We start from the raw sequence: 14906 nt of genomic DNA on the forward strand, positions 1-14906 counted from the left end.
CTGCCTCACTGCGCCACTGAGCACTTTTCATAGAAATGAATGGGGACGCCATCTTGGAAGACAGAAGTAGCTGTCTCTAGTTATATTAACTCTATGGGTCTAACTACTGAAACGTTGGACGGAAGCTCAGGTCTAGCCATTAGTTGCTAACTAGACATCCACTTTTAATTTGAGCTTCGTAGCCACGCAATTACATGGCCTGGTCTTGGCTTCTTAAAACAATGTTTTCCACGGATGCACAATTAATGGAGATATCCAAATCAACATAAGCTAACCTTAACAACAGCCTAATGTTCGTCTATCGAGTCCCAAGTCAATAGTAACTTGTTTACAGCATATGTAGGCTGGCTAGCTACCATATACCCAGTGCCTACGAAACATTAATGATTGATTTAGAATGTTTAGGCCTACTGTTTAAATGAAATATTATTTTATTGAAAGTGTCCCATTGTCATTGTTATTTTAAAGGCAGCTTTTATAAAATGAGCATTGAATGAATGAGATGGTGCGAGATCTAGCTAGGCTAACAAATGTGAAGTTCACAGTGTTTGTCCGTTGCATAGCAACAGCCACTGTTTACAGGGACTATTTTCTCTCGGCTACTGAAATGCGAGACACAATGTTTGTTGTCTATAACTATTTGGTGCTGAAAGGCAGCTTACTATTTATTTACTATTTATAATTTCGCTGGCAACCGTATTATAAAAGCAATAAGTTAATCGAGGCAGTACTTGATCGCCTATAAAGTACGTGTTCCAGGGTTTGCCGGTGTTGTATCACCCGATGCATGACTCTCTGGATTGGCACCCCCTCGCGGGAGCGCGCGCGATTCAAAGAGTGAAAGATTTCGTCTTGATATTGCATCCAAAAGAAGGGGAGACAGAAGTCTCACATTATACCGTATTTGTTGTTGAATTCAAGAGAAGGATGTCTGTTATCTGTGTAAATATCAGATGCTATTTTCAACACAAAATCCTTAAAATTCGTCATTCAAACGGTATACGCGAACCAACATTCTTGCTCCACGACATCGCATTCTGAGGAAATATACCCCAGTATGATCATGATTATTGCTACACAAAATGTATTTTGTGTTGCAGGTTCAAAGTATTTCACATGGCATAGCTCTTCATACTAATGTATAGGTTCAAAGGCATGCGATTTTAATGCAGTTAGCCTGTGCGTAGGCTGGGTTACTCAGACAGGTCGAAAACAACAGCCTTCTGATGCAGAATCAGCTGTCCTGAAAAGGGACCAAAGGTTCACATGCCTAGCCTACAAAAGACAAGTACTAAAAACAATGTATCAACCATGTATCAACATCAAAAGAACCATCGAATCCTTTTTTAAGATAGGAAATATTATTCTTATTGTTTAAGTCAATGAAATAAATGAAAAAATAAAACATAATAATCCCTCATCTTCCATGGACTATTCTGTTTTCAGACCTGTCCACCCTATACATACACATGTATTGGTATTCAATTTATGCTATTAAATGTACATAATGCTGGCGTAGAAGGATAGAAACGTATGTGGGGGGAGAGCATTTCATGGCAGGTTTTCCATGGGATGTAAGTGCAATGCCCCCCCCCGTTAACCCTGACTAGGACAGTGTGACATGCTTGAAACTTACTGTGCTTACTCATACTAGTGCCCTCAGTGTACAGTAAGAATCATTTGATGCTGGGATATACAGAACAGACAATAGAGGGGGGGGGTGCATCTCACGACAGGCTTGTTTCATTCCTTCTTGTCACAAAATGCACCCCCCGCTAACCCTGACTAGGCGAGTGTCACATGCCTGAAACTTACTGTGCTTACTCATACTAGTGCCCTCAGTGTACAGTAAGAATCATTTGATGCTGGGATATACAGAACAGACAATAGAGGGGGGGGTGCATCTCACGACAGGCTTGTTTCATTCCTTCTTGTCACAAAATGCACCCCCCGCTAACCCTGACTAGGAAAGTGTCACATGCCTGAAACTTACTGTGCTTACTCATACTAGTGCCCTCAGTGTACAGTAAGAATCAATTGATGCTGGGATATACAGAACAGACAATAGAGGGGGGGTGCATCTCACGACAGGCTTGTTTAATTCCTTCTTGTCACAAAATGCACCCCACGCTAACCCTGACTAGGAAAGTGTCACATGCCTGAAACTTACTGTGCTTACTCATACTAGTGCCCTCAGTGTACAGTAAGAATCATTTGATGCTGGGATATACAGAACAGACAATAGAGGGGGGGGTGCATCTCACGACAGGCTTGTTTAATTCCTTCTTGTGAGGGCACTAGTATGAGTAAGCACAGTAAGTTTCAGGCATGTGACACTCGCCTAGTCAGGGTTAGCGGAGGGTGCATTTTGTGACAAGAAGGAATGAAACAAGCCTGTCGTGAGATGCACCCCCCCTCTATTGTCTGTTCTGTATATCCCCGCATCAAATGATTCTTACTGTACACTGAGGGCACTAGCATGAGTAAGCACAGTAAGTTTCAGGCCTGTGACACTTTCATAGTCAGGGTTAGCGGGGGGTGCATTTCGTGACAAGAAGGAATACAACAAGCCTGTCGTGAGATGCACCCCCCCTCTATTGTCTGTTCTGTATATCCCAGCATCAAATAATTCTTACAGTACACTGAGGGCACTAGTTTGATTAACCACAGTAAGTTTCAGGCATGTCACACTGTCCTAGTCAGGGTTAACAGGGGGTTCATTGCACTTACATCTAATGGAAAACCTGCCATGAAATGTTCTCCCCCCGCATACGTTTCTATCCTTCTACGCCAGCATTATGTACATAAATTGAATACCAATGCATGTGTATGTATAGGGTGGACAGGTCTGAAAACAGAATAGTCCATGGTAGGTGAGGGATTATTATGTTTTATTTTTTCATTTATTTCATTGACTCAAACAATAAGAATAATATTTCCTATCTTAAAAAAGGATTTGATGGTTCTTTTGATGTTGATACATGGTTGATACATTGTTTTTAGTACTTGTCTTTTGTAGGCTAGGCATGTGAACCTTTGGTCCCTTTTCAGGACAGCTGATAGCCTATTCTGGATCAGAAGGTTGTTGTTTTCGACCTGTATGAGTAACCCACCCTACGCACAGGCTAACTGCATTAAAAACGCATGCCTTTGAACCTATACATCAGTATGAAGAGCTATGCCATGTGATATACTTTGAACCTGCTACACAAAATACATTTTGTGTAGCAATAATCATGATCATACTGGGGTATATTTCCTCAGAATGCGATGTCGTGGAGCAAGAATGTTGGTTCGCGTTCGTTACTATACCGTTTGAATGACGAATTTTAAGGATTTTGTGTTGAAAATAGCATCTGATATTTACACAGATAACAGACATCCTTCTCCTGAATTCAACAACAAAGACGGTTTAATGTGAGACTTCTGTCTCCCCTTCTTTTGGATGCGATATCAAGACGAAATCCTTCACTCTTTGAATCGCGCGCGCTCCCGCGAGGGGGTGCCAATCCAGAGAGTCATGCATCGGGTGATACAACACCGGGCCAAGCACTAATGATGTAGTGCAGGGGAAGAGTCGTCGTCAAGCTACGATATTTGAGTGCAACCGAGGCAAGCCCGTCAGCACAGCTCTATCAGCCAAGCTAACTAATCTAATAAACACAAGTAGGCTACATCTTATTGAACATAATTTATTTTCATCGCCAATTATCATAGTAGAACAGCTTTCTCAAGCAGTTTGTGATGCATTTTGGAAACAGGAGATGAGCCCCTGGTCTAAATGCGCCACCTGGCTTGAGAAACCCGTTCTCAAAGACTTACATTTAGTCATTATAAACACACTTACATTTAGTCATAAGTAAAAAGCTATTTTATTTATATATATATATAGGCTATTGTAAACATTCAAATCCATGAAAATGATTTTGTGTTTTAGAATTAAGCAATTTGGATTTTGACTATATCGTGCTAACCGCGGTTAGAGCCTTCCAGATTTTTTGTTGTTGTCTTAGCCCCATTCATACCAGGCACGGCATAAAATTACCATACAGAACTTTAGCGCAATCAATCTATGCATTGATGCAGGCTTGATCATTCGGTTTTATATGACACAACTTTTACCGAAGTTTAGAGCCTCAAACTTCAAAAATCTAGCATGGAAGAGTGTACCCATGCAAACAATGATTTAGGCCATACCGCCCAGCCCTTGTGTGAATGTATGACAAGAAATTGAACATTTTGGTATTTATTTTTCACATTGACTAAGGAGAAAAGGGGGGGGAAAAGAAACACACAAAGTAGTTAATAAACTAATCTACAACCATAATTGACTACTAAACTAACCAAAAAGACAAGCGTTAGCATGTCCCCAACTACATCCAAGGTTTCCCAGCAGAACCTTGCCCGAATCACATTGCCTCTGCCTGCTTTCCTTCTTCCATAGTGCATCCTGGTGCCATGTGTTACCCAGTTAAGCAACACACAGGTGATTAATCAGACCAGGGCTGCGTTTCCCGAAGCATCGTAAGCCTAAATTGATCGTAAAATCCATCTAGTGTTTCCTCTATGTTGATTTGGCCGTGGTGGCCCACCACGCTAAATTTCTGCCGCCACGGTATCAGAAATAGGGCTGTATAACAGTTTAGGCCGTCTATCAGTAGTGATTGTTGGAATGCATGTCGGAGAATAGCATGGACACGCGCTTCACACCGCAGTTGAGATTGCGTGTGTGCGTATTGAGAACTGTTAGTCGTATAACTTATGTTGTCAGTTCATTCAAGCCTGTTATTGCATTAGTCTATAGTTCTTGCTAATTTAAATTAAGTTAACTGGTGATTTTCGTTGTTTGCATTCTTCCCCTGATAGCAACAGTAAATTGCACGTCTGTTGATTTGATAGCAATACCTGCCTTGCTCACGTTTGTATTTTAGGTGCAAAAAGTTGAATTCCCATATCTCTTGAAACAGGGTGGGGGGGTTTGGACAGACCTGCCCCCAGACCTGCCCCCACTGCTAAAAAAAAATCCTAGAGGAAACACGGCCATCATACGACGGATCTTAGTTTGACGGGCCGTTTTCCAAAGCCATCGTAGCTAAAGTGGCTCTTGAAAATGTGTAGCTCTTGAAAGCTCGTAGATTAACCTACTCCTCACAAGCATGTTCGGGAAACGCATGTAAGAAATAACGATGGAAAGCTATGATCCATCGCTATTGGGAAAGCCCAGGCCACCTTCTGCTATTGCTCCGTGGTGCAGTTCCGTTGCTCACATCCCCATTGTACGCACTTTCGGCAGGCAAAATACGATGAAATACAATGGACTGTTTTCTGACACCTTTTTTATCAGGATCAGCGAGAGCATTTTCTGCATTTGTATCATTTCAGTTGAATCGGACCTCACAGCCTTCGCTCCCCATGTGGATCAATAAGCCGTGGCCGCCCATGACCCTGTTGCCAGTTCACTACTTTTCTTTCCTTGGACCACTTTTGATAGGCACTGACCACTGCAGACCGGGAACACCCCACAAGACCTGCAGTTTTTGAGAAGCTCTGACCAGGCGTCAAGCTGTCACAATTTGGCCCTTGTCAAAGTTGCTCAAATGCTTACGCTTCCCCATTTTAACTGCTTTTAACGTCAACTTTGAGGACAACATTTTCACTTTCATGCATAATATATCCCACTGACTGACAGTTGCTATGATGAGATAATCAATGTTATACCATGGTCTGGGTGAATACTCAATTCTGATTGGCTGCAGGGGTGTCCATTATCGGGTGATAACGGACACCTACTGCGTAATTGCCGCAAAACTGTCTTTTGACCGTTCTAAATTATTCCGCTGGCAACATAGTCTATGAGCCTGTACAAAGTGTCTGAAATAAGTAACCATAACAACAGTGACAGAGTCAAAGCCTCCATTTGCAACTTTGAAAGACTTTAACAAGAAGCTAACTTGTAATTTACAACAATGAGTGACTTCAGTATTTATTTTAACCTATTTGAAAATGTTACCTCTCTGAATGTAGTGTGTCAGTGTCACGTAAGCGCTCATCTCACATTCCATTCGCTATTCACCTCGCTAGTCAATCTACTTCAGACAGGCTGCGGCCAACTCTACACATGGCCGATTATTTTCTTTTTAAAAATCTAGATTTTATTTGGGAACAATGACATGGCTCGATAGCTGGCTAGTCATGTTGTTAAACATACTGTCAAATTATAATTACTGTTAGGAGAATATGTCAACTTTCATGCGGTCATCTCACATCCATTTGCTTTTCAACTTGCTCCACAGGCTGCAGTCGTACAGTACTGCTGTAGCCTATACAGTATACTTACGTGAAAATCTTAATATTGATTTTGGGACAGTGACATGGCTGATTTTCTAGCAAATCTCCTTGTAAAATTATATTAACTGTTTGTCAACCGTACACAATGTTATTGCCTTTGAATCCTGCTAGCATAACGTTAGCTTTTGGGCTAATAGCTCAGCCAAAGGAAAGCTGGTGTTGGTTCTATGAGCTGAGCGGATTAGAAATATCAGTTGGCTAACGTTGAAAAACGGTGGTTATAACAGTCTTTTTGCACTCTTTTTACTCAGAATCATTGCAGAGTCTTCCACCGGCTGTATATTTGCAGGGTCATCACTTGGAAAGAAAGGTAAGAAATATGTTCTGTGTATTAACTTTTTTGAATACTTAAAAAAGCTAGGATCAATGTCATTGTGCTTTATTATAAATAAATAAATACATGAATGTTTGAATGTGTATTCAAAACTTTTCAAGTCTGTTAAGAGGGACACAAAATGTCCACTTTTTTATGGAAGCAAATCGTGACCAAAATTCAAATCATAAATGAAATTAGTAATCAATCATCCTATTTGCATTTTAATGTTCTTCTTTAAGACTGCTCATTCTTTCACTTAATTAAAATGTAAACGAAAAAGACATTTGAAATTTAATTTTCTAAATATGCCCCAGCAAATGGATACCAAAATTCAATTTGAAATGTAAAATTTGAAAATGAAAATGCAGCATTTCCAGAAATGCATTTTCATTTTAAGAACGTGGCTGCAAAATCGTGACCACAATTCAAATTCAAATGCATTTCCAGAAATGCAATTTCATTTTCTAGAACCAGGCTGCAAAATTGTGACCACAATTCAAATTCAAATGCATTTCTGGAAATGCATTTGAATTTGAATTGTGGTCACGATTTTGCAGCCGCGTTTGTCAACCGTTTTTACTCAGAATCATTACAGAGTCTTCCACCGGCTGTATATTTGCAGGGTCATCACTTGGAAAGAAAGGTAAGAAATATGTTCTGTGTATTAACTTTTTTGAATACTTAAAAAAGCTAGGATCAATGTCATTGTGCTTTATTATAAATAAATAAAAAACATGAATTGTGGTCACGATTTTGCAGCCACGTTCTAGAAAATGAAATTGCATTTCTGGAAACGCATTTGAATTTGAATTGTGGTCACGATTTTGCAGCCACGTTCTTAAAATGAAAATGCATTTCTGGAAATGCTGCATTTTCATTTTCAAATTTTACATTTCAAATTGAATTTTGGTATCTATTTGCTGGGGCATAGTTTGAAAATTAAATTTCAAATGTCTTTTTCGTTTTCATTTTAATTAAGTGAAAGAATGAGCAGTCATATAGAACAAAAATTTAAATGCAAATAGGATGATTTATTACTAATTTCATTTGAGTCAAATAATGCAGCCACATTCTTAAAATGAAAATGCATTTCTGGAAATGCATTTTCATTTGAATTTTGGTCACGATTTGCTTCCATACTTGAAATGACCGTTCTAATATTGTAGGCCTGAAATAAATTATGGATAGTTTTTTTGGTACAGATTTTGTTTATAATTTTTTTACTGTGGTGCTAGAGTGAGGGGACCCATTATCGTCCATTCCAACTCTCCAACGTTACAGATCCCATTATCTTCCACAACCGTTTCTTCCATTAATTTCTTAAAGAAGATTTGCTGCAGCAACAAAAGAAACACAACAATATGTATACACCTTACATACAGCCTCTTAATTTGATATTTAAATATTTAAACACGCTCTCGAACCATACATGTAGCATCTGCCTTACAAAGCGTCTAATTTGACATTTCACTATTGAAAGTGATTTGATGGACGATAATGGGGCCAACTGCTAAAATTAGGAAAATAAAATGTCTAGGCATATCCCTATTGGATTTTAAAATCAAAATGTTATACTATAGGTGTATCTGTACATTTAAGTACAATACCACCTGTTTGAAAGGTGCGATATCCCATCCCCCGTTCTAACGATTGATCGCGTAGTAATCAATGGATTTGGTCTCAACAGTTCTTTTCAACGTTGTCTACCTCACTAAAATTCAGTTACCTAACATTCGAAGCCCCATTCTAAATTCCATTCTGATAGGCCTACTTACAGCTCAAGAATAAACTTAACCTATTGTTACATTCACGTGCTCTTTGTACAAAATATGGGCATTCATTGCAGCCAGAAGTAAGAGGTAGTAAAATACTCATTTATTCATTTATACCTTTTGATGTGAGTCTACATAGGGACTTAAACAAGTATTGTGTGCAGAGCGCATATATTACAATGTAATATGAATATTAAATTGGAATTGTTTTGTTATATTTGCCTATATTTTAACTATAAATATTATTATATTTAAATTGAATGTATCAGTGTTAACAAATTTGTCCTGGGAACTATGACACTCAGGACCAATCCCAATGTCCCCCCTAAACCCTAAGCTCTGAACCCTCACATATTTACTTGACGTCACCTAGTATGTGTTTGAGTGCAAAGGGCTGCAAAGGCTCAAAATGCTATAAATGGGAATGGGACAGCACTTTGCTAACCTAAACACAACCTAAACAACCTACACACAGTTCTAGCTATATTAACCATCAGTGAGCTTTGAGTTTAAACTTACTTGTTAATTTTTATTTGTATCTGTTTACATCAGGGTTGGTTGCTCCTTCTATGCATGCTTGTTTGTTTACCATTCTTCTTTTTTCTTGTCTTGAGGTGGGTTTGCAGAGATTTATTTTCTCGCTTCCGGGCTTCCCCTGGTAACCCTTGTGTTTCATGTCACAATGTGAAACACATATAGAAGCAGAAGTTCTTGGTAATTCCACAACTGAACAATGTGTTGCTTGGAGAAGGGTATCAGAATCAGGTTTATTCTCGAAGTGTACACAAACAAGGATTTTGCTTCGGTGGGCAAGTGCATACAATAAACATATTTAAGAGTCTTATAAACATGAGTCTTATACATCCGGCTGAGGAACTTTTAAGGCTTCAAAGGATACTGCATCCAGTTGTTCCCCATCAACAACAACAACCTCCTATGTACCCACCTCCCTACAACAAAAACAGAGAAAATGCGCATAAATGCCGACAGAGGGAGGAACTTGTCATGACATGTATACACAGTCTCTTTCAGGACAGGCTGTCACTTAATTTTGTTTTATTCAGATACTTGATTTCTAATTGGAAAAGAATGCTGTTCACTAGAAGACTGATGACAATGTGCGGTGGTGTATGCAACACCATAAAGATTAAGTGGATAATATTTTCTCATTCTGTGCCATAGGTGTGTATGCTGATAAAGTGGGTATCGAGGCTGCTGAGATGCTGCTCAGAAATATAAGGCACAATGGCTGTGTGGATGAGTTCCTTCAAGACCAGGTAATAAAGACTTCCATGATGTCTTCATTTAAGTATTTCCATAGACACACTGCTGCAGATCTTTGCTCTTGCAGCTGTCTAATTGTTGCTGATAGTCAGGTATTATCCATTAAAGACCAAGCTAATCACACCATATTGTATATAGCCCCCACCTTTTCAATACACAGTGTATTAAATCACCACCAGGACTATAAGACCTGAACATTTGTTTCTGACGTTTGTATTATAGGCCAGGGGGCACTAAACATAAAAAAATCCAGTGCCTCCTTTGTGGAGTGTTGTGTTCTGCATAATATCTGCATGTGTAGTAAATTGATTTTTATCAGGGCTGTAGGCAACATGATGGATAGCTAGATGAGCTGGTGGCAAGCTATCAGGGCATTTCATCCACAGCATGGGCAGACTATACACACAATTATTGGAGATTTTGTGATCCATTGGTTGGAATTTCACAGAAAGGTTTACTAAATAGGTCATATATTTTGCATACAGTAAATGGCCTACTTGTGATACTAGACATTCCTGCCTCTATCTTTCCACCCTTTCATTCATGAGGGTAGAGATGGCAACCTCCTTTGCTGGCGCTCACCTTTTGTGCCTGACAACTTTCTCTTGGCCCTCCATCTGAGGTATTGAACCTGGCTTTGCATTGCTTAGGTGTCATTGAGACCCCAACACAGCCCTAACTTCACTGTTTCCTCATTTTCAAGGTAATCACCTTCATGGCCTTGGCAAAAGGAACCTCCAAAATCCGCTCTGGCCCTGTCACTCTACATACAGAGACGGCAATCCATGTGGCAGAGCAGCTCACTCAGGTTTGTCCACTTAATGAACGAGCATTAATTAAAATATATTTTCCCTGTGTTATAGTACATTAAGCCAGTTGTTCCAAAACAGTTGTATCACTGAACCTCTTCAGTGATACAAGACCCCACTCTGAAATTATCTTGATTATTGTGCTGCTGTAAATAACTGAACACAATATGTATATTTTATCATATTTTATTACCTCAAGAAGACTCGCAGAACCCGCTCGAGCAGTCTGTTATAGTTGTAACTGTTGTTGTCATGGAGTAACAGACAACTTGCTAGCGCAATTAATAATTCTGAAATTAGTATTGCAGGGAGCTGAGTAAAATTATAAATGAATGATGCATAGTTTTGCCCTAAACTTAGCAAGAGCCATTTGAGCATTAAGCAGATGGATCTACTCAAAACATCTAACTAAAAGAAAGACAAGAAAATATGATCAGGCATACCTCACAGTCGGATTCACCATTACAAAGGTAGGGTATGAAGAGACCACAGTGTGTTGTGCGCCTCAAAACATTAGCATCTGACAGTATGAAGCCAAACGAGTTGAGACGACATTTAGAGACATCGCATCACAAACAGAGAGAAGCCAATAGATTTTTTCAGGAAAAAACAACTCAACTGTCGTGCACAACAGTCGCTTTACAAAAGCAGCATCTGTATTTTCAAATGCCCAACTCGCCTCCTACAAGGCGGTCTACACAGTAGAACAATGAATGTTGTTACACAGTAAAACAGACGCTGCATGCTTCAGTTTTAATGCTTCCACTCTAAAAGTTACTAGTTCCTTATTTCGTTTTTTTTCCTCTCAGTGTGTGGCAACTTACACTGAGTTTATAGTGTTAATTAAAATGTTTCAAAATAAATCCTCCTGGTTGTCTTTAGGTGAATGCATGTAAGGAGGGGTTGAAAATATTTTTCTCTGCAAAAAGGGGGCGCGGAAGGAAACGTTTGGAAACCACTGCATCAGGAAATGCACACTTGATTGTTTTAAAGGAAACCATGCTTTACAGTGATTGATAAAACAGTCTAACCGAAAGGCATGCATGGCTATCAGTGTCAGCAAAATTCCTGGTTAACTGGATAGAAAAGCATTCCTGCCAGTTTGTCAGCCTGAAAGAAATCGCAAACAAGACATTGTCACCGTATTGTGTACCATATGTTTTGGAAATATAGCCGTGGTTTATACCCTGATTTAAAAATGTTCTTGTGGTGGTGCTGCTTATTTCGATGCAGCTTATAGCGTGTTTTTATAACAAAACAACAGTAAAACACTTTTTTTGTGAATGCTATGTAACCCGTTACCGTCGCACATATGTGAGCGTTCCAATGCGTAACGTCGCATATATGCAATTTCGAACATTCCAAATGAATATTTTCCGAATGACAAAAACGATGCCACAAACGCTTTATTATGGCTTTAAAATATACTAATGAGAAGGCTAACGGTGCGTGTCCACTACAGCGGAGCGGGCGGCGCATTGGCGTCGGCTTCCAATTTATTTTCAATGAAAATGGGCGTTGACACTCGTGTAGGGCATTGTGGGAGTGTACGCGAGCGTCAACGCCCGGTTTCATTGAAAATGAATTGGAAGCCGCCGCTCCACGCCGCTCCGCTGTAGTGGACACTCACCGTAACAAGTAACACTTGCATGGTAGTAGCATTGCTACGAGTATTATGCTAGCTAACTTGCTAGCCTGGAAATTAACTAAAGATAAGCTATCTACCGTTTCGGAAAAATAACTTGCGCTTTTTTGGGGACCATCGGAAATATTAAGAACTCGCGCGCCTAAAGGTAAATATTAGTTAATTCCCGGGCAATAGAAAAAATACATTATGCACTTACTTGCTTTTGTTTTCCGAATTGTGTTACACGTGCATTGCTCGTGTAACACTCGTGCATTGCTTGGTATCATTGTTCCCATATCAAGTGCGGCATATATTCCAGTCCGAGGTGGTGCATCCCATTGGGCAAGTCGGGCAGTTGCCCAGGGCCTTGGCCACCAGGGGGGGGCCTCGTTGTATTTACAAATTGTTTTATTTTTATAATGAAAATAAATCACTTGTCATTGCAAACGAATGACAATTCAAATTAAGCATGAAAAAACAAATCTTTAATTCTATTCTTCATAGCAATTTTTTTGTCTTAAATCCAGCATGGAACATATGATTCCATGTCATATGACATTTCTGTCAGGAGAATTTTCGTGTGGTGGAGTGTGTATGATCGTGGAAACATGGAACGATTTTAAATATTAAGACATATTCGTAGTCTAGGTATAGTAAAAAATAGCCTAAACTTTCCTAGACTTTTAGCTGCGGTACTAATGCTGAGGGCTGTTTTACTAGAACGTGCATTTAGTCATTTATTTAGCAGATGCTCTTATCCAGAACCTCGTATCTATGAGTTGTTGCTAACGTGTTGTGCTGATGTTGTGCACACCCAATAAATTCAAAATTTGTAGGTCGCGTATGCGCGACGACTTGTAAAAAATCTTGACCAGTGCCGATGCAGTTGTTTTGTATGTCGCATCTTCGGGAAAAACAAAATCGCACTCAGCACCAATGGATTTTGTGCATGGAAACATATTGGAGAACATATCAGAAGTCATGAGCGCAGCAAGGAGCACGTTGATAATATGGAGAATTGAGGCCAACTTGTGGCAAGATTGAAACTAAACACCACAATTGACTCCAATTGACAATTGGGTTGGAGGGGATTGGTGCTTTGGTGGGGGGATTTTTTTGGGGGGGGTCAAAATTGTTCTTTGCCCAGGGCCTCCAATTAGCTAAAACCGCCCCTGATTCCAGTGCGGTTTATACTCAGATTTACCCATTCTGGTGGGTTGAGGCTTAGTGAAAATGCGGCTTATTTTCTGAAAAATACGGTATGTTGTTTTTTTAATGAGCTTTTGCTTGCTGTTAAGTCAAAGTGTTATTTTTTATTATTTGGTGGTATCTTTGCTCTTTTTTCCCCAAGTGGGTCAAAACATTTGAAGATTGTGACAAATGAGTGCTTTTTTCTAGATACTCTGAGGTACAACAGGATGTGGTATTGAGTCTGAAGTACCCTTCCCTGAGATGTGCTTGCAAGAAATACCCCTAGGCTAGCCTGTACAGTAGAATTGTGCCATGGCACAGCAAAGCTACAACATATCTGAATCAATTTGGCTGCCAAAATGTGTCTTTGCACATTCCTCTTCATCCAGAAAGGCTTAAGCACATTTGCACCTGAAATTGATTATTTTTTCGGTATTACCTTTCTGTTACGTATGTCACATTTTGATTATAGACTTGCTTCCCATAGTTATTTTGAATAGGATTAACGTAATTAGGCTTGTCAGTGTTACTTGAAATATTTAATCTACTCCATAAAATAATATTCATGAGATTCCCCAACCCACAACTTTTTACCAGAAAGCATTTTAGTGTTGTTGTACTTCAAAGCATCATATTTAAATGGTTGAGTATTTGGACTGGATTCTGAAAATGGACACGGAACCTGAATTGTCTTGACCATTAATGTTGTAACCTTTTCATTTCAAAATGTCTCTGTTCTCAGGCCAAGTTTACAATAACGAAGGCAGATGACGACAATGAGACTTACATCATTGAATGCCAAGGAGTGGGTACCAGCAACTCTAATTTGTAGTTATTGTCACCTTTGATGTTTAATTCTGTACACAGCTCCATTGATGGAATTAATCAATAGGTGTGTGTATTTATATACATGTCAATTAAGTGCCAATTACTTTGTGAAAAGTCAGTCCTATATTGTAATTACTTAAGCTGCTTATACCTCAGACTGATTTGAATGAAATAAATTGCATTTTTCTGTTTCCAATATTCGTTATAAACAGATTGGATGCCCTTTATGAATCTCTCCAATCTGTTTCCTTTGGATGAAGCTTAATTTTTATTATAATTTTATTTTGAACATCACAATTAATAGGGTGTAAATGTAATATCTTAAATATTAGCACATTTACCCTGTTAGTCACAAGTTTGATGAAATTGATACATTTAGTTTTAAGGCTGATATAAAAAAAATAAACACGTGACCATCTGTTCCTGATTGTCCTATTTTTTCAATGCAATGCATTAGAGGTGAACCAATAGGTTTGCAGGTTAGTGTGTCCTCGGGGTTTTCCATGATGCCAGACTTTGAAAGTATCAGGTCACTACATGTTTCCAGCTAACAACACCTAAACCAGTTTGTGAATTGTATGACTAATGATGTACCACTCAACTACAAATGGATGAAAATCAGGAATAAGAAAATCAGGTGATCATGGTGATGTCAAGAGAGAAGAAATTATAAAATAAATATTGGAATAAAAGCTTAAGTAGGCTTGAAATGTACACGTTTGTGTAATAAG

General features: G+C 39.1%; 1 protein-coding gene across 5 annotated transcripts in view; it reads left to right on the top strand.

Moving 5' to 3' along the window:
• rtca (RNA 3'-terminal phosphate cyclase) overlaps positions 1-14597 on the top strand; it is a 34647-nt gene extending 20050 nt beyond the window's left edge. The window contains exons 8-12 of one of the 5 annotated variants that reach the window (XM_084692618.1): positions 6600-6658; positions 7287-7307; positions 9619-9713; positions 10424-10528; positions 14090-14597. In XM_084692618.1, coding sequence (XP_084548744.1) covers positions 6600-6658; positions 7287-7307; positions 9619-9713; positions 10424-10528; positions 14090-14179 — 370 coding nt within the window. In that variant the 3' untranslated portion in view covers positions 14180-14597. Of the gene's footprint in view, positions 1-6599; positions 6659-7221; positions 7308-9050; positions 9151-9618; positions 9714-10423; positions 10529-14089 lie in introns of those variants that run through there. The other 4 variants (XR_014750753.1, XM_084692621.1, XM_084692620.1 and 1 more) reach the window with 4 other exon arrangements.
• The last annotated feature ends 309 nt before the right edge of the window (positions 14598-14906 follow it).

This window comes from Hypomesus nipponensis, chromosome 26 (assembly GCF_054491055.1).
Source record: "Hypomesus nipponensis isolate SF chromosome 26, ASM5449105v1, whole genome shotgun sequence".
Taxonomy (NCBI): domain Eukaryota; kingdom Metazoa; phylum Chordata; class Actinopteri; order Osmeriformes; family Osmeridae; genus Hypomesus; species Hypomesus nipponensis.